This window comes from Leopardus geoffroyi, chromosome C1 (assembly GCF_018350155.1).
Source record: "Leopardus geoffroyi isolate Oge1 chromosome C1, O.geoffroyi_Oge1_pat1.0, whole genome shotgun sequence".
NCBI classification, from domain to species: domain Eukaryota; kingdom Metazoa; phylum Chordata; class Mammalia; order Carnivora; family Felidae; genus Leopardus; species Leopardus geoffroyi.
In genome coordinates this window covers 6,591,370-6,614,492 of record NC_059328.1, presented here as the reverse complement: position 1 = coordinate 6,614,492, position 23,123 = coordinate 6,591,370, and the positions used below count along the sequence as shown (strand labels likewise).

At 60.1% G+C, this 23,123-nt stretch overlaps 2 protein-coding genes and 1 long non-coding RNA gene across 4 annotated transcripts in view; 1 reads left to right on the top strand and 2 right to left on the bottom strand.

Annotated features, from left to right (window-relative positions):
- Positions 1-10,274: 10,274 nt before the first annotated feature.
- On the bottom strand, positions 10,275-13,904 carry LOC123597159. Its single transcript, XR_006712000.1, has 2 exons — positions 13,804-13,904; positions 10,275-10,616 (listed from the first exon to the last, which is right to left on the bottom strand). It is a non-coding gene; the product is annotated as an uncharacterized LOC123597159 (long non-coding RNA).
- Positions 10,607-14,133, top strand: LOC123597158. Its single transcript, XM_045475590.1, has 2 exons — positions 10,607-11,232; positions 11,313-14,133. The coding sequence occupies exon 2, from the start codon at positions 12,958-12,960 to the stop codon at positions 14,131-14,133; it is 1,176 nt and encodes a 391-aa protein (XP_045331546.1). The 5' UTR covers positions 10,607-11,232; positions 11,313-12,957.
- A 6,849-nt stretch (positions 14,134-20,982) lies between these two features.
- SPSB1 (splA/ryanodine receptor domain and SOCS box containing 1) overlaps positions 20,983-23,123 on the bottom strand; it is a 67,135-nt gene continuing 64,994 nt past the window's right edge. For both annotated transcript variants that reach the window (XM_045475588.1, XM_045475589.1), the window contains exon 3: positions 20,983-23,040. In XM_045475588.1, the coding sequence (XP_045331544.1) occupies positions 22,913-23,040 (128 nt within the window). In that variant the 3' untranslated portion in view covers positions 20,983-22,912. The remainder of the gene's footprint in view (positions 23,041-23,123) is intronic.

The following is a 23,123-nucleotide window of genomic DNA, read 5'->3' as shown; positions in this document are numbered from 1 at the left end:
TGGAGGGGAGAGTGACACGCTGGCTACAGCAACAATGGTCCGGACTGGGTCTTTGGAGGGGCAGGAAGGCCTTAATGGCCCTGCGAGACGGAGAGGTCATTCGGAGTCACCAATATTTATTGACACAGCCGTGACTGTCCCTGGGACAGCTGTGAATCAGAGGAACTACCGGGAATAGCACTCAGAGGCCAGACTCACACTGTCTGACCAGCGGCCGGCCGCGTCCCTCCCTCACCCCTGCCCCCCAGCCGCGGGGCAGGAACCTCGCTGGGGCCCGTCCTGCCCGGGCTCGGGTACTGCCCCTGCTTCTGCGGCCCACCGTGCCACGCCCAGACAAACTTCATTCCTTTACTGGCTCCGTGCATCATATTGAGCGCCTACTGCGTGCCACTGAACCACCTACATTTCTGAGCACCTGCTGTGTGCTAGGCACGATCTAGATACTGGGTTCCAGTTACGTGTCCTTTTTTTGGTGCACCACTACGTGCGTGTGCCAGGTATGGTATCAGGATGCTTGCCCAGGGCGGTTCAAAGTGGTAAAGCCCAGAACCAGGCCCTGCCCTTACTTCCTTTGGGTCCCGACAGCATTGCCTTGGGCTGGAGGAAAGCAGTTTTCCCTCAGCCCAACAGGGATCTGTGTGCCCCAAGGTCAGCCTGACGGGGGGGGGGGGGCAGTCCCTCGAGGGGATGGCAAGAGTGGGTGGCCCAGCTCCAGCCCAGGATGGGCACCCGGCCCTGGCCACTCACAAGGCCGTGCCGCCAGGCTGGCTGCGGCTCTCAGCAGAGCGGCCCCCGTTGCCGGGAGACACTGTGCAAAACAGTGCTGGCTGTTCTGCAAGCCTGGCGTCACCCCCAGCCCCGAGGCCACTGCAAGGAGCCCGGTCCCCTTAATTAGAACCTGCCGGCTTGGCCCTGGCCCTCCCCAGGCCCGAGCTGACTTCAGTGGCCGTGAAACTTGCAAACTCTTTCCTGTGTGCTCCCTTTGGGCTCCAGCCTGCAGGAGCTTCAAGAGGCGACTCACTTCCCCTGGCTGGGGACTGGGCAGGTGCAGCTGCGGCCTGTTGTGGCTCCCGGGTGCGGGGCTGGCACGCCGGCCCAGGCCTCTCCGGGCCTGGCACGTGACGGGCCCTGGGAAGGGTCTGCCACACAGACGGGGACACGCCTTCCCGAGCCCCGGCCGAGGCCTCTTCACCCCTTCTTGTTGCCCCAGCCTGCTCCCGCCCGGCTCCCCGGCCCGCGAGGGTTGGCCCGGTGTGGGGAGGGCGGGGGGACATCTTCCCGGTTCTTCTCTGGGCTTCCACGGCATCTGTGCAGACGTGCTGTGTAGCCCGGAATCCCTCCAGGGTGGGACAACGTGTTTTGTCTACCTCTGCATCTCAGCGCCCACCTCTTGGGTCCCGGCTCCAGCGGGAAAGAGCCACGCCCCCTCTCTGAGGGTCGGAGGCATCAAAGCCCAGTTTGTTCTCCCTACAGACCCGCCATCAGCGTCTCCGGCCAGGTGGATCGGACCGGCTCCAGCTCACAGGCAACTCCTGTCCAAGCCCGGGCCGAGGTTTCCACTTGGAGAAGGTCCCCATGGCTGGGCTGGCTGAGGACCCGGTGCGGAATCTCTGACTAATCCCAGCTGTCCGACCTCTGGTCCCCAAGTGCAAGGGAGCAGCTGGCACTAAACTCGCTCCCCCAGGGCCCCCTCAGCCCTGCCCGTGTGAGAGGTGGCCAGGACCGGGCCCGGGTGTGACACCTTGAGGTCTTCTGGTGCCCCTTTTGTGCCCCAAAGCCCATGCCAGTTTGCAGAACGCCGTGGTCCCGGCCTCCAAGAACTGTGTGCAGTGGCTTCCAGAAGGACCAAGCCCGGCTGCGTGTGTTCTCGAAAGGGGCTGCTCTTTCCCCAGCTCTGGGGTGTCCGTCCACACCGGGGGCGGTGGGATTCCCTGGTGGGAGGCCAGAGGGAAGGGTTGTCAGCCAAGGGGGGGACTTCACAGGGCTCCTCTGGGCTCTCTGCTCGGGCCTCCGGCTGTGGGATGGGCTGAGCCGCCAGGCTGGCAGCTGGCAGCTGGCAAAACACGGCTGTGCTTGTTTGAAGCCCCAAATAGCAAACAAGGGTGCCTTTCTAATTGGGGTGCCAGCAGGGTCCTCCCCGGGGAGGGGGGGAGTTTGAGGATGGCCTTGGACTTCAGGCATAGGCCGCACCTCCCCGGGGCAGCATGGGCGGGGTCCCCATCCCTCAGTGTGCGCGACCCTGGCTGGTCCCCGGCCGCCTCCTCCAGCGGCAGGCAACTCAGTTCGTGCTGATTATTAGTTACTAACTTACGAGTGACCCGACTGGGGCAAAGCGGGGACTGGATAGACTCCGGTCACGGTGCGAAGGAGGAGAGGAACGCAGCGTTTATGAAGCACCAACTGCATGCCTGGCTTGGTGTTGGGCAGGGAACGAAGGAGAAACAGCCCATGGGGGTGGGAGAGGGCCGGGAGGATGTGAGTCCAGGCTGTGGGTGGCCCTGGGATCAGTGGGGAATGGGGAGGCCAGTCCCTTGTCCTTGCGGGTGGGGCCGGCCCGTGTGTCCTTCGGTGGGCTTCGTCCCTGCAAAGGAGGGAGGGGTGGAGGAGAGAAAGCCACAGCTGTGGCCGCCTCCCAGCCTCTTTCCTCTCCTGCCCGGCTGCTGGCCAGAACCCCCCCCCCCACCTTTGCTGTGGGACCCGGATGGCCTGCCGGGCTCCTTGGTCCTACGGGGCACATGGGATTTGAACCCTGTTTCCACTCAGGAAAAACCTGGTACATTCCACTCAGGAAAAACCTGGCTCGTCCCTGGGTGTGGCCGGCTGGCCTTGGCCGGGGGCCTGTGCCAACCGAGCGGCCGCTGCGGTGCCTGGGCTCATACACCCCGAAAAGGGCCCCAAAGGCTCAGTCTCACTGATTTAACTGGAGAGTCATTTAAAACCCCCCCCAGGGCCGCCTGGCTGGCTCAGTCGGCGGAACCTGCGACTCTTGATCCCAGGGATGCGGGTTCCAGCCCCGTACTGGGTGTGGAGATTACTTAAAAAACATTTTTTTTTTTAATTTAAAATTAACTTAAAGAAAAAAAAAAAAAATCTTTCCAGTTGCTGGGTCTCCGAGGCCTCGGTGGCAGGATTCCACGCTCTGGAATCCCGCCAGGGGACAAACCCGCAGGGACAGGAGGCGCCCTTGAGCTCCTCGCCCCCAGGACCCGTTCCTCCCACGGGAAAGAAATGCCACGGGCCCTGCCCAGCCTGGCGACGAAGCTCAGTGCCCCGGAGTCCGCTCTGACAGCACGCAGGGAGGCCTGGGCTTTTATGGGGCAGGTCAAGGATGGGGGAAGGGAGCACAGCAGGGGACCTTGGTCCGCCAGTCCTGCCGGACACCCTAGAGGAGCGCCTTTCTTTCCTTCCTCCTCCCAGGATGGCCGAGACCCCAGGACGTGTGCAGCGGGGTCAGCTCCGTGCCAACAAGCGCCTAGCAGGCCACGCGGAGGCCACCGGGATTCCGCCCAATGTGCCAGTGGGTCCTACAGGCGCCGACCCAGGGAACCGTGTCCTGACCCGCCCCTCCTGCCCCTTCGTTTATCCGTTACCTATTTTCTTTTTTAAAATCTTAGCGCTCTCGGGGCGCCTGGGTGGCTCAGTCAGCTAAGCGTCTGACCCTTGATCTCAGCTCAGGTTGTGATCTCACGGTTCGTGAGTTCGAGCCCCGCGTTGGGCTCTGCGCTGACAGTGAGGAGCCTGCTTGGGATTCTCTCTCTTCCTCTCTCTCTCTGCCTCTCCTCCATTCTCTCTCTCTCTCAAAAAGAAATAAACATTAAAAACAATAAAATCTTCGCGCTCTTTCTTGGGTCTGAAGTTCTGCCCCGAGAGTCCACGTGGGGTGGATGTGAGAAAGCATAGAGAGTGGCTGAGTCCCCTCCCTCCCTCCTTCCATTGGGAGTGGTCCCCTGTGACTTCCAGGGACAGTGACACTGAGGGCACAGTGTCCCCTTGGCTCTCATCAGCCAGTGGACTTCTGCTCCTTTGCATCCCGGGGTGTTTTCTGGAGAAGGCTCTCTGGGGGCCCCCCCGCAGGGCAGAGTGCTGGCCTCATTCGCATAGGTCAAAGTTCAGGGGCGGCCTTCTCCGCTGCAGGAAGGGATGGGGGGGTGCAGGAGCTCATGGGGGGCCCCCAGTTCTCTGAGGTAGGTCTGAAAATTTTGCTACTGCAAGTTAGGGCTTGAAGTGAGTGCGTTAGATGAGATGAATCCTTGGTGGGGACGTGGAAGACAGAACAACGTCTACCCAGAGACGCCCCCGTCCTGAGCCTCCAGAGCCTGGGACCCATAGTTAGCACGGCAAGAGGGACTTTACAGAGGTGGTTAAATTAAGGACCTTGAGGTGGGGAGATTATCCTGGATTATCAGACGAGTCCTTTCAAGAGGGAGGCAGGAGGGTCCGAAAGGGACAGAGGTGGTATGAAAGTTTGTGTCTCCCCCAAATCCACATGTCAAAGCCCTCTCGTGGCTGTATTTGGGGCTGGGGCCTCTAAGGAAGTAATTAAGGTCACAGGGGTGGGGCCCCGATCCCAAGGGATTAGTGTCTTTATTAAGAAGAAACACTAGAGAGGCTGTTTTTTCTCTCTCCGCCCCTCCTTCTTCCCTCTTTCTCTCCCTGTCTCCACCCCTCCTGCCTCTCCCCACCGGCTGTGTGCACACCGAGGAAAGACCCCAAGAGGACACAGTGAGAAAGTGGCTGGCTACAAGCCAGAAGAAGGCTTTCACATTCAGGAACTGAATGGGCCAGATCCGCCCTTGATCTTTGGACTTTCCAGCCTCCAGATCTGTGAGAAATAAAATTCTTTTAAGCCGTCCAGCCAATGATATTTTGTGTGGCAGCCTGAGGACAGGGTTGGGGGCGGACAGGGGTGGGTGCAGCGATGGAAAAGGGCCCACGACCCACGAACCAAGGGGTGCAGGCAGCTTCTAGGAGCTGGGAAAAGTAAGCCGTTGGATTCTTCCCTAGAGCCTCCAGAAATCGGCTCTGCTGACACCTTGATTTTTAAGACCTCCGGCCTCCAGAACTGAAAGATCATACATCTGGGTTGTTTTTAGCCATTTCGTGGCAGTTTGGTACAAGCAGCCGCAGGAAGATAACACAGGGGCCACGAGGTCCGGCCTGCCCTGTCTGACCTTCCTTCCCCTTCCCCGGGGAACAGCCCCTGGCCCTTCCTCTGGGAACCTCCCGCCCCGTTCTCAGGCCCTCCCTGTGTGTGGGTGGAGCAGGTGACTAGGACACGGAACAGCACGTCTCCCTGGCCATGGGGCGGGGGGGGGGGGGGCCTGGGGTTCTGGGGCTCTTCCCGAAACCTCAGGGGGAGAGAAGACCCCTCTTTCCACCGAGGCAGCTGAGGACGGACGTAAGCCTGAAGCACTCGCTGGTCATCTGGCCACGTCAGGGGTGGAGGCCACGCCGGAGATCAGGGACGCAGAACTGAGGGAGGCCGAGGGTGCCTCCCGACCACCCCAGTCGAGCCCCCAGCGACTTGAGCTTTCCGACGCAGGAACCTTTAGATCCCCTGTGTCGCTTGACCAGGTTTGAGGTGGCATTCCGTCACTTGCAACCTGGAGTCCTATACTAATGTCACTCGCTCTCGGCCACCCGTGATGAGCTCCATTTTCTCAGGAGGGAAAGAAAGGGCTGGAATTAGGGCCCGCGGCGTGGGAATCATTCCCACCTGGGCCGGTCTTCTCTCCAGAGCGGCCACTTTTAGTGTTGGTTGGGGGCAACTATGAGTCACCGCGCTGCTTCTGGAACGGTTTTTTTTTTTGGGGGGGGGGGGAGCTTCCACGAAAACCCGAATCCTGCCTATTTGTGTGTCTTCTACCCATCGTGGTATTTATCGTACGGAAGAAGACGGAGCCCTACCTCTCCCCAAGCAAGCACCTGCTTCGGTCCTCCCGGGCACTCTTCTGCAAATGGACACGCTCTTTTCCAGTGTTTTATTCCACGATGGTCCGGAACAGGGTCCGTGGGGCGTGGGAAAGAAGGCGCACGTGGCTGTCTAGAGAAATCTCGCAGATGCACGTGTGGTAACGGGCAGGGTAAATGCGCACAGGGGCCAACGTGGTCGTTATGGGAGGCGGCACAGAAGCGGGGTGGGCAGGGCCCCCTGCGCCCTCTGGCAGGCTGGGCGTCCACCGAGGTCTCTGTGGCTTCTGTGTTCACAGCCTGGGGGACAGACGAGCCACCGCTTTGGCTCTGGGGTCTGGGTGTGATGCCACCGTGATAAGGAGTATGATTTCGTATCTTCTATTTGCCCCTCGGATCCTGACGCCACCTTCCCCTGCTTCCTGCCTCGAGGGTGCCCCGTGCGGACAAGGGGCTCCTGTGCCCTCCACCTCCTGGCTGGGAAGCCCTACGGCGGGCTAGAGAGAGGGAGGAGGCTGAGGGCAAGGTGTCCATTCTCCTGGCTCCTTCCGTTCGATGCCTGTGTTCGTTTCTGCCACAACGAAGTACCACGGACAGGGCGAGGGGTGGGGGGGAGGCGGGGGCGCGTAAACCGCAGAAGTTCCTTCAGGAGGTCACTAAGTCTCAAATCAAGGTGTCAGGCAGGGCCCCGGCCTCCCTGGAGGCTCCGGGAGCATCCTTCCTGGCCTCTCCAGGCTGCGGGTGGCTCCGGGCGATCCTTGGCTTGTGACAACACCATGACATTCTCTGCCTCCTTGTCACATGGCCTTCTCTGCGTCTGTCTCCTCTCTTGTCGTAAGGTCGCCGGTCAGATTTCGGACCCACCCCAAATCCAGGATGATCTCGTCGTCTCAGGATCCTTAAGTAATTATATCCGAGAGGACCCTGTTACCAAATGAGGTCCCAGACAGACATGAACTTTGGAGGACACTATTCAGCCCACCGCAAAGCCCTCACGGACTGGCTGGGTCTTTGTGACCAAAGGTCCGACAAGGGTCCTGTCTGCATGACTCTTTTATTCTGGGCCTCGGGCCTTTGGTGCCTCTGGTGGTAAGGCTCTGATGGCACCGGCCCTGGGACCCTACAGTCTCCTTTCCCCTCTCGGTTCCCCTACACCCCACCTCGTGAACGAATGCTCCCTGAATAACCTCAGAGACCCATCAGTTTCCTGTTGGGGTGTTGATGGACATACCCTCCAGCACGGGGCACTCAGTCCAGCTGCTTCCATCCTCGAAATTAGTATCACTCCCTCCTGGATGAAGAGACAGGCTCAGCAAGGCTGAGCTACCCGCCCGAAGCCGTTCCGCTGAGATGTACCACGGGTAATGCCCTCCTTCTCTCAGGATGCCGGGCAAAGCCAGTTCTGCCTCCGAGAGGCATCCTTTGGGGCGTGGAGAGGTGGGGACAGTGGGGCCTGACTCCGGACTCGTGTCGCTGCAGGTGAATGGAAACCCAGCTCCAACTGGCTCCAAGCAAGAGAGAGAATTTGTTGGCTCCCGTGCCTGAAAAATCTGGGGGTGGGGGGTGGGGAGTGGACTCGCTCGAGGCACCTCTGGCTTCAGGTGTGCAAATGATGGCGAAGAAGGGCGCACGTCCCCCCTGTCGGCTCTGTGTCTCTGTGCCAGCTCCGTTCTCGGGTGGCTGTGCCTGGGAGGGGCGGGGGCAAGATGGGTCCTGACTTCCCAGCTTCAGGTTCCCAGCGGGAAGGGAGCTTGTCTCTCAACGGCCTGCAGAAGTCCCAGGGAAGACGCTGGTGTCAGGCCGGTGGCTCCCCAAGGGGAAATCAGGGTGCCGCTGGAAGCTCCTGGAAAGGGCAGGTGCTTGGTGGGGAAGGTGGGCGGAGGTCTTATCGGTCACCTGAGGCAGTGGAGGAAGGAAGGGCCGGGCAGATGTGGGACCGGGGCTTCTCCCACCTTCCACCTTAGCAGAGGGATCCTCCCGAGCCAGGTATTGGGAAGCAGGAGGTGGGCGGTGTGTCGGGGGAGGGGGATGAAGGCACTTGTGTGCAGAAGGCCACCCCACGTGGTCCCAGGACGTCAGCACCATAAACCCTCCCTAGGGATGGGAGTCTTCAGGAGCTGATGTCCCCAGCTGCTCTCCAGGAAGGTAGTGAATCAGCCAGATGGAGTCCCATCTGCCGCCTCCTCGCTGTGTGACCTTGGGCCAGCACCATCGTCCTCTGGGCCTCAGTTTCCCCTGCTGTTAAACGGGGGCCTGCTCCCCATTGCCGAGAGGTCAGAGGGAGGACCAGCAGGCATCTGACAAGTGCCCTGTGCGGACCTAGGAACCTGGCCTCTGGTCTCGTCTTTGCAGTGTCTCCTGTCTTTCCAGGTGTCCTCGGTGTCCTGTCTGGTCGTCCGGTGGCCAGGCAGCTTGGAGGCCATAGAGGCTGGCTGCGTGTCGCCTGCTGACTTCCCACCCTCGGTGTCTTCAGTAACTGCTTGTGGGAGGCGGAGGTGTGAGTCACGGGAGGTGCCGGGTGAGGCCGCGGGGCCCGGGGGGCCCCGAGCTGAGTACCAGCTCTCATGCCAACTTGGTGCCAGGCCAGCGTGGGCCACCGAGGAGGAAGATTCAGAGCATCTCTGTCTGAACCCAGGCCCTGCCTCCTCCCAGCCGGAGTCCCACTTGGGGCAAGCCTGTCCCCTCGGGGCCTCAGTCTCCGCCCCCACCAATGTCAAGGCAGGGCTACAAGAGCGTGGGGAGGTGGAGCAGGCCGGCGCCTTGCACGGGGCCCTGCTCACTAGGTAGGAGGCTCGGCGGCTGGTTTATCGAACGGCCCAGTGTGGTTTGACACGGCTCCAGTCCCTCGGTCCCCAGCTGCACTCTGTCAAATCGTCCCTTCCTCGACTTCCAGTTTCCTTCACTTTCGGTTTTCACTGAAAGTGTTCGGACTCTCTGCTCTGTCCCTTCCCGCTCCCCTCTGCTCTCTGTCTTTGCTCCTCCTGTGGGTTAGGTAGGGGTTGAGGGGAGCAAGATTCAGGGTGTATGGTCTCCCTTGCCCTGGTCCTTGGCTGTCCTCTCTCTGGAGCCTCTGGGTGAGCCATTATCCTCCCCCCCCACATCCTTGCCCTCAGCTCCTGTCCCTGGTGAGATGCACCCTTGATCTGCGGCCCCTCCCTGGATGCAGGTTCACAAGGGCGACCTCACCTCCTCCATCATTTGTTTGACCCCCGTGGGGCCCATTGCCGCTCCCACCTCTCTTTGACTCTTCCTCTTCTGAGAGGTCCGTTTTGAAGTATCTGCCTCTTGGTTCTGTGTAAATCCTCTCCGGCTTGCCCCCTGGCCCCCTGGGATTCTCCAGGCCATACTAGGGGGTGAAACGAAGATGTTACTGACCAAGGAGGAGCCAGGTTTTCTGCTCCAGAGACTCAGTCCAGTTGGGCCTGGCGGAAAGCAGGCGGAGGTAGCACAGGGCCGCCTCGTACAGGTGTTAAGGCTGTGTACTGCACAAGGGTGCCTCCACCGTGAGGACACTGTTGTCAGTGCACATCCAAACTGACCTATGTGAGGCGTGTGGGTAAGTGTCAGGATGCAGGCCTGTGTCTCTGGGTGGCTGAGGCAAGCCTCCTTTATGTGAACCCCACACTGGCCTGGACGCACTCAGGGCGGCACCTGTATACTTCCGCACACGCACAGATGTGTGCAGCTATACCCAACCCCCACTGAGCTCAGAGGATGCCTTGAGGTCCCTCCACCTGCTTGCTGCTCTCGCACCCAGTCCTCACCCTCACCGGGCTCCTCGGGGGCGGTCCTGAGGCAGGGTTCAAGGGGTAAGTAGAGGCCAAATAAGCGAATGAATGAAAGAAGGGGCACAGAGGGCAAACGGCATAGAAAGGAGTAGGCATGCAGCTGAGCATCTGACCGCATGCCTTTGCTTCCTGGGTTGAGCAGTGTTCTGGACCCCGGCCAGCTTCAGGGTCTGTGCTGCGGGGAGGGCCGGCCTTTCTCTCAGCTTAAACCCCCAAGTGGCTCGGGGCCTGGGTCTGCAGTGTCTCCCAGACCAGTGTCTTCCGGCCCTTGGGACCAGTAGTGGAGCACTGCCCTGGGAGTCCAAAGTGAGAGCCCCCACGGGCCACCTGGGTGTCCCCTGCCCCGGCAGCAGCTGCCAGCCACGGAGAAAGGGGAGTGCCAAGGAGAGGGCGAATGCTTTCCCAGGGCCCCTGTGTGCCCCTCCAGGAACGCCTGGCCTCCTTCCTCCCGCCCCTGGCAGCCGGGGCTCCCCGGGGCGCCCTGGGTATGGGCCTGGGGGCAGGGAGCCGGGTGAGCTCTGTCCTCGCCAGCCCGCGGGGAGTCTGTCTGCCCCTCCCTGGGCTCTGGGGAGAGACTAGAACACAAAGCTATTTTTATTTATGATAGTGTCAGTGCGCTGGCCTCCGTCTAGACAGCGGGTGTTATCATTCGGGGCCATCCTGGAATGCGCAGCCCCATTTACTGAGAACAGAAGACCGTGTGCAGATGAAGCGGCTCATAAAAATAAGCTGGGAACTGATACCGGGCCGGGCAAGCCAAGGTAACCGGCGAGGTCAGCCGTGCACGTTGCTTTTGGACACCGGGATGTTTTCAGAGAAAATGAGGATCGATGTGGCCGCAAGGGTGGGCGTGGCCTGAGCCTGCCAGTTCCCGTCTGGATGACGCATTTGGCCGCCTCGGGGCCTCAGCGTGCTCATCTGTAAAATGGGCAAGAACACAGAACGTCTGTCTCAGGATGAGGACTACGTGGCTAAGGGGGAGAAAGAGTTTGGGAAGGCGCCGGCGCACCGCGAAAGCTCCGCGATATTACTGCCTCTGCTATCATTCTGCCCCTTCAACCTTCGGAGCGTGGCCACGAGGAGGAAAAGGCAGCAAGAGTGGCCTTGACCCAGCCCTTCCGAAGGGCCAAGGCAGCTGCGGTTGAGACTTCTACGTGGGCACACTGGGGCAGAGCCGGAGGGCCCAGACCTGGGCAGGAGAGAGCTCCAGTGGGGGTGGCAAAGGCAGGGACCCGGCTCCACCCCAGCAGACGGTCCCAGCACCCTTCTGAGCCTTGGTTTCTGCTTCTGAGAAATGGGGAGGCTGGGGGGGGGGGGTCCCTTGTAGGCTTGCCTGGGACGGAGCGCGCCCAGTGCTCAGGGTGCTGTGTGGACGCCTGGCTTCTGTGAACCAGGCACGGACAGAGCCCACGGCAGAGCAGGCCCCGCGGCCCTTTGGGTTGGGGCTTTAGGAAGGAACAGAGCCTCTCCTGGTATCTGATGCCGTCCTGCTGTCCTGCCGTCCTGCCTTCCCACTCCCACCCCGACACTAAAGGTACACATGTGTGCTGCGTTGCCCTGATATCGCCCTGGCCTGGGGCCTCTGTGGTCAGAGGCCTCGTGCTCTTCCTTCAGCTTCCGTGGTTTCTCCGGCTCACCCTTCGCACCCGGCGCGCCGCCCCACCTCCGCGAGGTCTCCATCCCAGCCTCTGCTTTGGAAGACACCTGCCCTCTCCTTCCTGTGATAGGAGAAGCTCTGGGTGGGGGGGGGGGGTCCACCCTGTCCCCAGGGGCCACACCCAGCACCCCCCTGAACGAATGAGAACCCAGCTCTGCAGGGAAGCGGGCTGTCCTCAGCCACCCGACGAGGGAGACTGCGGGGATGGGGGGGGTCGAGAGACCGTGTGTGTGTGTGTGTGTGTGTGTGTGGCCTGTCTGAGCAACCGAGGTCACGGTGGACCCGCCAGACAGCGCTGTCCAGGGGATAGCATGCATCAGCGTGTGCAAAGTGAGTGCTTTTGCCGGCACACGCGAGTTCGCCACGCACCCGTGGCGTTGGTGGAGGCGGACGGTAGGCTCGTGCCTACTTTGGGGGGGTGGCTGTGAGGCTCACAGAGGTGGTTTCGTTTTCCCAGGACCACCCAGGAGTCTCTGAGCCGCAGGTGGAGCCCAGATCTTTTCCCCTGCGTCTTTTTTGGAACCTACTACCCCCGGGAAGGAGAGGGCCCAGCGGGAGCTCCCGCCCAGGAACGACTTAGGAAGAAGGCAGCCTCGATTTACCCCGGGGTGCTGGGGTTTGCCGTCCACTGCCCCCCAGGCCCCGAGGCATGGCGGCAGCGTCCCTGGGCTGACCCGCTGACACTGTGAGTGCCTGAGGGACCCGTCACCAGGCACAGAAGAAGCACACAAACCGCACCCCCCCTCCTTTCCCAGGATGCTCTGCAATGCGTGGGCTCAGAGTAGCCACCGCGACTGCTCCGAGGGAAAGAGGACCCCAGAGGGCAGGGCTCAGGGAGCCACACGGACAGGCTCAGGCTCTTCCCCAAGAGCATGGACTGACTGCGGCTGGATTTCAAGACAGGAGCGCCCAGGGCGGTTCGGTCAGAGCCACAGCCTCGACCAGGAGCTGCCTAGAGATGGGAGGATTTCTGGACGTAAGCAGAATAAATGACCCGGGTCCCCGAAGTTCTGGGTTTAAGCCTCCTTCATGGGGCCGCCTGGGGGAGGCACACAGGCTGTGAGCTCAGACAGCATTCTTACTATTATTATCTCCAACCCTTAGATGGCACTCCCTGTGTGGCAGATACTTCCTAGCAAGAGCCACTCCACGAGCAGGACCTGTCACCACCCCCGTTTCACAGAGGAACCTGCCCAAATGGGCTCGATCCCCACCCCCGCCGAAAACTCCTATTTATTTTTCAAAACCCTGGTAGGGCATCCCTGCTCTGATCTCCTGGTGGGGGCCATCCAGCCCCCCCTGGAGCCCCATTTCCCACACCTGCCAGTCTGCGCCCATCCACTGGGCTCCTTGCTCAGAAGCCTGCTTTCCGGAGTCTGAATCCCCATCCGGCACAGACAGGGGGTCAAGACGTGTTTGCCAAACGGGACAGCAGAGGCTGTGGCCCCTTTTCTCGTTACTCCCACAGGACCTCCTGGAGGAAAATGTTGCTTGTCTCCCCCGCAGGTGGCCAGGAAACCTGTCCTTTAAAGGTGACTCTGGGCAGGTCTGCTGGCCCAGCCCACCCCCCAGTTCATCTTTCCTGGAAACTGGGGGTGGGCGATGCCTACAGAGGGAACCCCCCCAAGCTTCCAGGGACGGCGGCAGGAGGCACGAGGAGAAGCCATGGGACCAGAGGGAGGGGTGTCCCCGGGGAGGCACAGGCATATCCAAGATGCTTATCTTTCCCCCCCCCCCTCTCGTCAACGGCTATTACAACGCCTTGGGCCTGTGTGGGCTTTGCAACTTTTCGAGGCGTTGCCTCGAACCCAGTTCTCCTTGACCCTTGGCAACACCGTGAGCTGGGCTGGAGTGGTTCTTCCCACTTCGCAGAAGAGGAAATGGAGACCCCCCAAAGGTGAGGCCCAGCCTCACAGGATCAGCGACTGGTATTCTGAAGTCCCCCGGCCTGTAGATCTCTGTCGGCCTCACCCTGCAGCGGGCCAGCCTGGAAACTTCCTAAATTCTGCCACCGTGTCCGGTTCGCGGGTGAGGGCCCCCTGCTTACGATCCTCTCTCTGTCGGGTTTCCTGGAGGACTCCGAATGGGTGGGGGGCAAGGGCTGGGGGTGGGTGGCAGGAAGTCAAACTCCTTAGGGCTGCCGGGAAAGGCGCCCCAGGGGGCAGGGTCCCAGGGCCGGCATGCTGTTCCTTCTGTCGTGCGGCCACCAGGCCCGGCTCCTCCCAGCGTGGCCCTCAGAGGCGGCTCCTTCCAGGGAGAGCCAGACTCCAGCCTGCTAGCAGAGGATGTTTTCCTGCGCAGTGGACAAAACATTTCTGGCCCTTTCAGGAGGGGACTGAACAGTCTGTCCACTTTGGCTGCGTTCGGGGTTCCTGGACGGGCGCAAGTGTGCTTTCACAGGCAACAAGATTAATCACACAGCAACCTCCCTCCCTCCCGGCTCCTCACCTGCCCCGCCCCGTCCCCTGTCACCCGCGCTGTGCTCCGGAGCAAACTTCTGAGAAGTCATTCCAAGTGGCCTCAGGAAGTGAACACTCGAGTCGCGCGCCTCCCGCCACAGGCCTCCTCGGTGAGGGGGAGGGGCTGGCAAACACCCCCGACCCCGAGTCCCGTGAACCCCAGCCGTCTCACGTGGGGCACGTCCCATCCCAACTGACTGCTTTGGCCTCTGACCTGACGCAGTGGCCTGGATCCGACGGCTGTTCCCCCTGGTGCCTCTCTGGTGGAAGTTCATCAGAATTTCCAGAGGTTTGGGAAGCTTCCAGAACCCCCGGATGAGATGTGGTCCCAGCCCTGGTTCCCTGTGTCCTTCCACGCTCCATTTAGAAAGGTCTCTGAGGCACCTGGGTGGCTCGGTTGGTTAAGCGATCACCTTCGGCTTAGGTCATGATCAGGTTCATGAGTTCGAGCCCCACGTGAGGCTCTGTGCTGACAGCTCGGAGCCTGGAGCCCGCTTCCATTCTGTGTCGCTGTCTCTGCCCCTCCCCCACTCACGTGTTTTCTCTCTCTCTCTCTCTCAAATATAAATAAACATTAAAAAAAAATTTTCTTTTTTAAAGGCCGGTCTCAAGTGGCCAAAGTGAAATCAGTGGGTAGGGCCAGGATAGATCAGGAGAGAAAGGGAGAGGTCTGTGTCCAGAACTTCCGGGCCACGCCCAGGGCTGGGTGGGGGGTGTGGTGGGGGGACAACCCTGGCCTGGAGGGCCCGCTCCTCGTTGCAAAGCTGTTCTCAAGGTCTCGAGGTTTGCTCTAGACCCTGCCTGTCCCAGAGGGCCCAGCAGTAAACATCAGACAGAACATTCCACGAGCTTAGGGTCCTGGCAAGACACCCCGAGGCCAGGGCCACACGGCCACCCCAGGCAGGTCTGACGCTTTGGACATTGGGCCCCCACCCTGGCTGCACTCGAGGCAGAACAGGTTGGGGCGGCACGGGGGTGGGGAGCAGCGAGACCACTCCGCCGAGGCCCGTGGGCCGGCGCCGGGGCCCTGAACCCGCCGGGGTGAGCTGAACTCCGGCGGGAGGCAGGCTGCTAACCAGTAAGCAAGTTGTAAAAACCCAAGTCAGACACAACATCTGGCAGCTGCTTCAAATAGTTCTCCGTCTGAAGGTGGAGTCGCTCGCGGCCTTCCAGTAAATCAAACCATGTGTGACGAGGGGCCTGTGCCGGCCTGAAGCACCCTGCTTGGCCGGGCCCCAGCCGCGCCTCCGGCCTCCCTGGCTCTTTAAATAGCCTGGGGTTCACATTCCATTTCCTTGTACGATCACTGTGGAGCCGGCCCGGCCGGAGAAGCTTCAGGATGCGGGCCGCCTCCTTTGGTATCCCCCCAAAAAGATGGAGGGAAACGGGCACCGAGACGCCACCTCGTCCCCCGGCTCGGCCTCCGAACAATGCCCGTGTCTTCCCAGACCCCGGGACCCCTCACCGTGGCTGGTCAGGGCGAGACCCAGGGAGGGCCCGGGTGCCCTGTCCGCCGCCAACTTGCAAGGCCTGTGCCCCGCCCCGTGGCTTCCACGCGCGGCCTGGGCGCCCACCCCTCGGAAGAATGGTCATCAGTGCCAGAGCAGACGTGCTCCGGTGGGACCGGCCCTGAGAGGCGGGGGCCGAAGGGAGGGCTGCCGTAGCCGATGCCACTGGGAATCCCACCACGGGCCTGGCGCTGGGGTCTGTCTTCCATGCGTGTCATTTCGTAAATCCTCACGGCCGCCCTCGGAGGCGTAGAGGGTTGACTGTGGCCCTCAGAAAGATTAAGTCTACGTCCTAAGCCCGGAACGTGTGAATAGGCGCTTATGTGAAGAAGGGGGTCTTAGCCGACGCCATTAAGGATCTCAAGGTGGGTTCATCCTGGATTATCTGGGTGGGTCCTATTTCCAGTGACAGGTGTCCCTGCAAGACAGCCACAGAGACACAGACGGGAAGCCCGTGTGATGACAGAAGCAGAGGTTGGAGCGACGTGACCGCAAGCCAAGGGCGGCGTGGAGCCACCAGAAGCTGGAAGAGACAGGAAGGATTCTCCCCTCCGAGCCTCCGGAGGGAGCGCGGCTCTGTCCACACCTTGATTTTGGACTTCTGGCTTCCAGGACTGGGAGAGGACGAACGTGTGCTGGCTGTTTTAAGCCACCCAGTGTGTGGCGATTTATTGCAGCAGCCACAGGAAACTGATACAACGTGGAAATGGGGGGTCAGAGAGACGGAGCACGGCCACCTCTCTCCTCACTGCCCCGGACTCTGCCTCCCTGATGAGGAGGCTGATTTTGCGAAAACTGATCTCATTCCCATCCAGCAGGACAGAGGTTCCGGGACCCGGGCAACTTCCGGGCAAGACGCCTTCCTAGGAAAGGCTTGTTCACGAGACTTCCAAGCACACGAGGGTCTGTGTGGCATATGAGTCATGACATGAGCCGCTTTTTTACTGACCAGTTACTATGGGCCAGGCTGCACTCTAAGTTCTTCATGGAGACTGAATCCTCACGGTGACCTCAAGAGAGGAAATTTTCTCTCCGTTTCACCAATGAGGAAATCGAGACCAAGGGAAGCACTGGGGGAGGGTGTCGGGGAACACCCCCCTGGGGAAGCAATTGGAAGTGAAAGCAGCCGGGCACAAGGGGTCCCACAGGGGGTCCGATCCACCTGATATCGGCTGTGCGCAACAGGTGAATCCATCGAGTCAGAAGGCAGATTGGTGGCTGCCACGGGTCGGGCTGCGGGGGCGGGGGGATGGGGAGGGACTGCCAATGGGCACAGGGTTTCCCCTGGGTGGATAAAAATGTTCTGGAACCAGACAGAGGTGGTGTTGCACGTCGTGAGCGTGCTCACGGCACAGAAGCATGCACTTTAAAATGGTCAGTGTGACGTTACGTGAGCTTCATCTCAATTTTTAAAAAAATTTTTTTTTTCAACGTTTATTTATTTTTGGGACAGAGAGAGACAGAGCATGAACGGGGGAGGGGCAGAGAGAGAGGGAGACACAGGATCGGAAACAGGCTCCAGGCTCCGAGCCATCAGCCCAGAGCCCGACGCGGGGCTCGAACTCCCGGACCGCGAGATCGTGACCTGGCTGAAGTCGGACGCTTAACCGACTGCGCCACCCAGGCGCCCCATTCATCTCAATTTTTAAAAAAATATTTATTTAGTTTGGGGAGAACACCAGCGGGGGAGGGGCGGAGAGAGGGGGACAGAGGATCTGAAGAGGGCTCTGCGCTGACGGGCTGACAGCAGCGAGCCCGATGCAGGGCTCAAACCCACGAACTGCGAGATCATGACCTGAGCTGAAGCCGGACGCTCGACCGACTGAGCCACCCAGGCGCCCCAGCTCAATGTTGTAAAAAACCAGTGGAAAAGGGTGAGGTCGGAGTCCTGGCACCAAGGACCTTGAAGCGCCCAGCCCTAGGCTCCTAGTGTCTCAGCAGATCCCCCGGGGAGAAAAGTGCTCCTGCTGGGTCACAGACGGGGACGGCAGGGCGCCTGAGAGCCTTGCTGGAAGTTACCGTCCCGCGTGGGTCGGGGAGCTGGGCGTGAATCGCAGGCTGCCCCGGCTCCAGAGCCCAGGACCCTCTCCGTGGCCATGAGGACGACACACAGACGAGCTCGAAAGTGAAGTTCTTTGCTTTTTGGCTGAAGCTGGTTCTAGCTGTGGTGGTCACAACCCCGATGGTGACTTTGTGGAACAGCAATCAAAGGGAAGGAACCTCACGAACGTGGTTTGCTTGGAGTATCTATCAAAAGGTGGAAGGGAGAAGGGACGGTCTGCTCTTCCGCTGTAAAGAGCGGGGACACGATCGGGGAGAGACACGGTCCTGGGTGATGCTGAGGTCGTGGGAAATATCAGGGGCAGCTCCTGGTGGACAGGCCTGCTGCAGGGTGCCTGGGCAGTGGTCTAGGACCTGCAGGCCAGCTCCGAGCTCCTGCTTCAGCTTTCCAGGACTAATTGCCTCGGGGAAACTGAGGCTCGCTCGGGGGACCAGCCCCAGGCTGAGGTTTCCTCCCCCCACTCTGGTATTTTCCTCAGACTGCCTGGCTCACGAGCACTTCCTCACCTGGGAAGGTGCTGGCCACGCAGCCCCCACTCTCCGGGACATTTGCACGCGCTCTGAAACGAAGGGTACGGGGAGCTGATTTCCACCCACACCAGTGGTCTCCACGCTTCTCTGAGTCACAGCCCCAGTGAGCCTCTGAAGGAAACGGGGAAGGTCAGGGGGTCTGCCTGGGTCCAACTCTGCCTCCACCCCAGGGCAGGGCGTCAGACTGGGTTCCAGTGTTTCAAGATGCAGATTCCTGGGCTCTACGTGCTGCATCAGAGTTTCTGTGGGTTTGCTTTTTCCCGAAGGTGCCCTAGTGATTCACGTGCAGGTACCTGTGAACTTCAGCTTCGGGCCCCCAAGCTGGGTCCCGCTATTTGTGAGCCTCTACAAGACACGATCTTAGGGACGGCTGGAAGGTCCACCCTCAGAAGAGTCAGGGGAGGGGTAAATGAGGTCTTTGCATTTCCCGCCTACCAGGTGGACCCAGGACGGGCTGCAGCTGGGTCGAGTGGGAAGACAGACCCAGGGTAAGTCAGCGCCGACTCCATCCCGCCAGCCGCCCTCAGCCTGGGCTTTTCCACCGGGAACATTCCCTCTGCTCAGCAAAATCACTATCAGACTGGCAGCGGCTGCTGCATTCTGGCCCGGGAAGAAAGGTTCCAAAGAAGTGTTAGCTTTCTGTTCTCTTAAACAAAGAAAGGAAAAGAGAAAGAAAAAAGGAGAGAAAGAGAAAAGGTCAGAGCCCCGCCGAGGACACGGAGGTCCGAAGCTGGGACAGGATGCCGCTGAGGACACCGGGAGGACCGCAAGGCCAGCCCGGCTGCCGGCGGCTGAGCCCCGCGAGGCCCTCAGAGAGCCATGAGCGGCTTCCTCTGGGCCTCCTCGGCCAGGACATCATTTGTTGATTCTAGAGCCCAATTCCTAGCTCATGATTTCTCTCTGGTTGCCATGGCCCCGTACAGAAAACACAGCAAACTCCTGGCCCCGGGCAGCTCATTTATTTCAAATATTCCCTGCAGCTGGACTCCAACCATGTTTGGGTGTCTGGACTGGAGCATGAACTAATTGCTCTGTCTTCGGCCCCCTCCCCAGCTCCCCCGGCATACTTTATGGTTCAGTAAAGTCCGCATTCCACATCTCGCCGCCGAGGAGGCGCGGGAGGGAGGGTGGGTGGGGAAGCCTTGTGCAGGAGGAGGGTGGGGGGGGGGGGCTCTTCCCATCTGTGGCCAAGCCCCAGGCCGGCTACCTGCTCGAAGGCAGGGTATTAATTACAACCACATGGGCCGCTCTGCAAGACGGTTTTATTAAGACTGCTCCCTTCCACGCGAAACCCTGCTCCCCCAGAAGTCTCCAGGCCGTACAAAGGCCCTTATTTTCCCCGGGCATCCACAACCCCCAATCCCACCCCTACCCCCGCCCACCGCCTGACCCCGCTCCTCCCCCTGCTGTGTCCTTCAAAGCTAGCGGAGTCCCGACTGCAACCCACACGTGAACTCCGACCGAAAAATAACGTCAGACCACCCCTTTCCTCCAAACAGACCCGGGGAGGGTCTCTAGGGCTCCCTGTCCCCCAGTACCCACCTGGATCTCTGGAGACCCGAGAAGAAAGATTGCGAAGCTGGTTTCGGGCTGGTTGGACCATTCTCAAAGACCGATTCCGGTCCAGGAACTGCCATTTTCCAGAACAGAAGTGCACGAGCTTTGAAAGCGTTTGTTAGCGCCCTTGCTAGTGTGCTGGGCCCTGTTCTAAAGCCTCATCTCACCCTTGCTACCCTCCCACGAGACGGGCAGGGTGAGGACTGCCATTTGATGGAGGCTCCTCCAAGAGCACGCGGTGAGGGAGAGTCAGAGCCAATATTTGAACCCAGGTCTGACTCAGGAGTCCCTGCGCTCGTTGCTGGGACAACCCACCGAAACACTAGAAGAATTTCCCTTTCCTCGGCGACTTGTCCTGCAAGAGAGCTGATACGGTCACAAACAGTGGTCTCCAAACTCTCTTAGGCAAGGTCGCGTGGGGAGTTCGAGACAACTGCAGATCCCTGGCCTGGCCCCAGGAACGTCGATCTGGTTCATCTCAGGCGGGGCTCTGAGAAAACGTGCGTTTCAGCCAATACCTCCCACGTGGTGCCGGTGCAGGTGGTTCGAGGAGAGCTGACCAGGAGGCTGACAGAGGAAGAAGGGACACGGGACTTTGGTCTGGAGGGTCTTGGGCCCTCAGACCAGGGCGCTTTTCACAGCACCGCGAGATCCTGACAGGCCCACGGGGAGCTGAAATTCTTTCTTGCCAATTCTTGGGAAACTAGTCAGGACATGAGATGGTATCTAGTAAATTTCTTGCAGATTCACGGATCACTCACCGATCCTCTGAATAAGCCTGCGTCTCCTGTCTTCTCTCTCTTTTTTTTAAATTTTTAAATATTTAGTTCTTGAGAGGGAGAGAGACAGAGTGTGAGTGGGGGCGGGGCAGAGAGAGAGGGAGACACAGAATCCAAAGCGGGCTCCAGGCTCTGAGCCGTCAGCCCAGAGCCCGACGCGGGGCTCGAACCCACGAATCGCGAGATCATGACCTGAGCCGAAGTTGGGTGCTTAACCCACTGAGCCACCCAGGCGCCCCTCCTGTCTTCTCTGCTAGGGGATGAGGGGGGTGTCCTGCCCTCAGCAGCTGGCAGGACAAGGGTCACCGTGAAGTCTCATTAGCGTCATGCATGCTTGGCACGGGGGCACAAAGGTGAGTGCGGGACAGGCTCCTTCTACCGAGTGTGCAGAGCGGGGACTCATATCTTGCCCCTTAAAAAGCCCACGATGTCAACTCAAACCATAGGGCCAGACTGATGAGCCAGGGGCTCTCACTGATGTGCAGAATCCTTTCCACCAGGCTCAGAAAGTCTCAGTCTGGGCTGCAGGCTCACAAACTTCTAAAAAGGGATGGGGACATTCTAGGATCACCTCTCTAGGATTCTCCTCCTCACTGGGCCTCGGTGGGCATCCCACCCTGTGCCAAAGGGTCCTGGGGATCACCTTAGCATCTACTGAGAACTGGACGCACGCAGGGAGGGCTTGGCCACAGCCCTTTCCCTTCCCCCGAGACACAGAGAGGGAGTCAAAAGTGGCTTTGTATTTTTAATAAACTTTCCTTTATTAGGTTACTGACTATTATTAACCATCATAAAATAGAACGGGAGTTTCAAAACTGTACAGGTCACAAGGTTCTGGGCTGAGGGGAAAGAAGGGTGGGGCCGGGGTTTGGGAAGCTTGGGGACAGAGGTGCAGAGAAATGACAAAGAGCCTGCAATTCATCCAGCGTCGGTGGGAGACGGCTGGGCCAAGGCAGTAAGGCTGGGAGCGGCAGAAATAGAACTCTCTCGTGTGCAACATTCATGAGAACATGACCCACCCCGAAACAGGAGTGAGGAAAAGTCTTTAAAAGTCTTACAGGTAAGATTTCCTCCCCACTCCCCCCCCCACCCCCGCCCTTGGAAAAAACCTCAAAATAATAAGGGGGCAATTTACATTCCTCACCCAGACTTGGTACCAATTTTGTGCTTTAAGAAATATACTCCGTTGGAAGACTTTTTTTTTTTTTAAAGGTACCCTACAGCAGCTGTTTAAAACATAATTCTTACAGACAAATATATATGTATATATATTAAACATTTAAACAAATAAAGTCATCTATTATACTGGTACAGAAATGAACAGAAGTCCGATTCGAAGAGAGTTGACCTCAAGATAGAAGGTGGTGGACGCGGTGGCAGGGGCGGGGGGCTGCTACGTGGGGGGGGCTGTGGCAGGGCGCTAGTGACCCTCTTCTGTTGGCTGCCCCGTCCCACCCCGCCCTGCACCTCGTGTGGCTCTGGGGGGGGGGGGGTCGTGGTGAGCTGAGGCTGTTCCACTCGGGCGCAGAGCCCAGACAGGGGCGCTAAGTGGGGGCCTGCGCTGGCTTCCGGTGGGGCACCACCTCTCTGTGGTCTCCCCAGCCCGTCCTGCCCCTGGTTTCTCTGGGGATGGAGACCCACTCAGCCTCCCTTCTTGGTTGAGGCTCCAGAAGGCCAGGGCTTCTGACGACGCACATGGGAAATCTCAGCTAGGAAAGGAAAGGCAAAAGCAGCAACACCCTCCCCCAGAAGACTGAAGAAATAAAACCACGTGCAAAGATGTCCGAGTCCGAGGGGTGAGTGGCTACCTGGAGAGACACAGGGAGCTGCCACAGCCCTTGCAGACGGGACCCCCAAGATTCTTGTATTGCACGTGAGGCGAATGTTCCCTGAGGGGCGTGCTCGGGAACTCGGAGCAGAGCCCCCCCGGAAACTGTAGGTCCAGAGCCCCAAACAAAGACATCCTCGTGCCCCTGTGAGGGCACGGCCCACCGAGAGGGGCAGGTGAGGCACACACATATCCCGGGGAGGGGCAGGTGGAAGGGACCACCAGAACACTCCAGAGAGAGGGTACTGAAACAAGGTTTCCTTTCTAAATGGAATAAATAAATGGCTTTTGTTATTGTTCAAAGAATAAATAGAGGGTACCAAGGGACTGACAGCCGGGGCTGATGCTGGGTGCTGCGGAAGGTCCGATCTTGGTTTGCTTCTGCCTCGGAGTCCGTGGGGAGTTCCTGACGTCCTGAGCGTTGTCTGCCGTGGTGTGGCCCCACCGGCCTCAGCACCAGCCTTTATCTGAGCACCTCTTAGCCCCCCTGGGATCTGCGCTTGGCGCTGGGACCCGGCAGGTGGCAGGGGTAGCCCACGCCACCCCGAGAGCAGATCGGAGCTCAGCGCAGGGCTTCCTAGGAGTCTGTTCTATGTGTCCTTTTCCAAAGAGGGACCTTGTGCGGCATGCAGGGGACTTCTGCCAACGTCAGGACGGGGGACAGGGGGGCCTGGGTCGAGCTGTCCGTGTCCGGCAGGGGCGCTGGGCAGGATGAAGAGGGAGAGCAGGGGCTTCCCCCCGCGGCCAGATGCCAGCCCGCGGCGCGGGGCACGGCGGTAGCTCGGTGAGGCGGCACCAGGTGGCTGTCGTGCTGGCGATGCCGGGGCTAGAGCATCATTGGTAGAGGAGGTAAGCCTTGAGGGAGGCGGGCAGCGGCAGCGTGTGGATGTCACCCAGACGCTCCTTCCCCAGGGCCAGGCGCACGGAGCGGCGGCAGAGATCCATGAGTGGCAGGGGCTCGGCTGGGGGGGGGACAGAGCAAGGACAGCAGGTTAGCGCAGCTCTGGGTGGCTCCAGAACGAAAATGCTGACAACGCTGGCGATA

What these genes read in the sequence shown, in the direction of transcription:
- LOC123597158 (XM_045475590.1), top strand. Translation starts at nt 12,958, where the DNA reads ATGCCTACAGAGGGAACCCCCCCAAGCTTCCAGGGACGGCGGCAGGAG.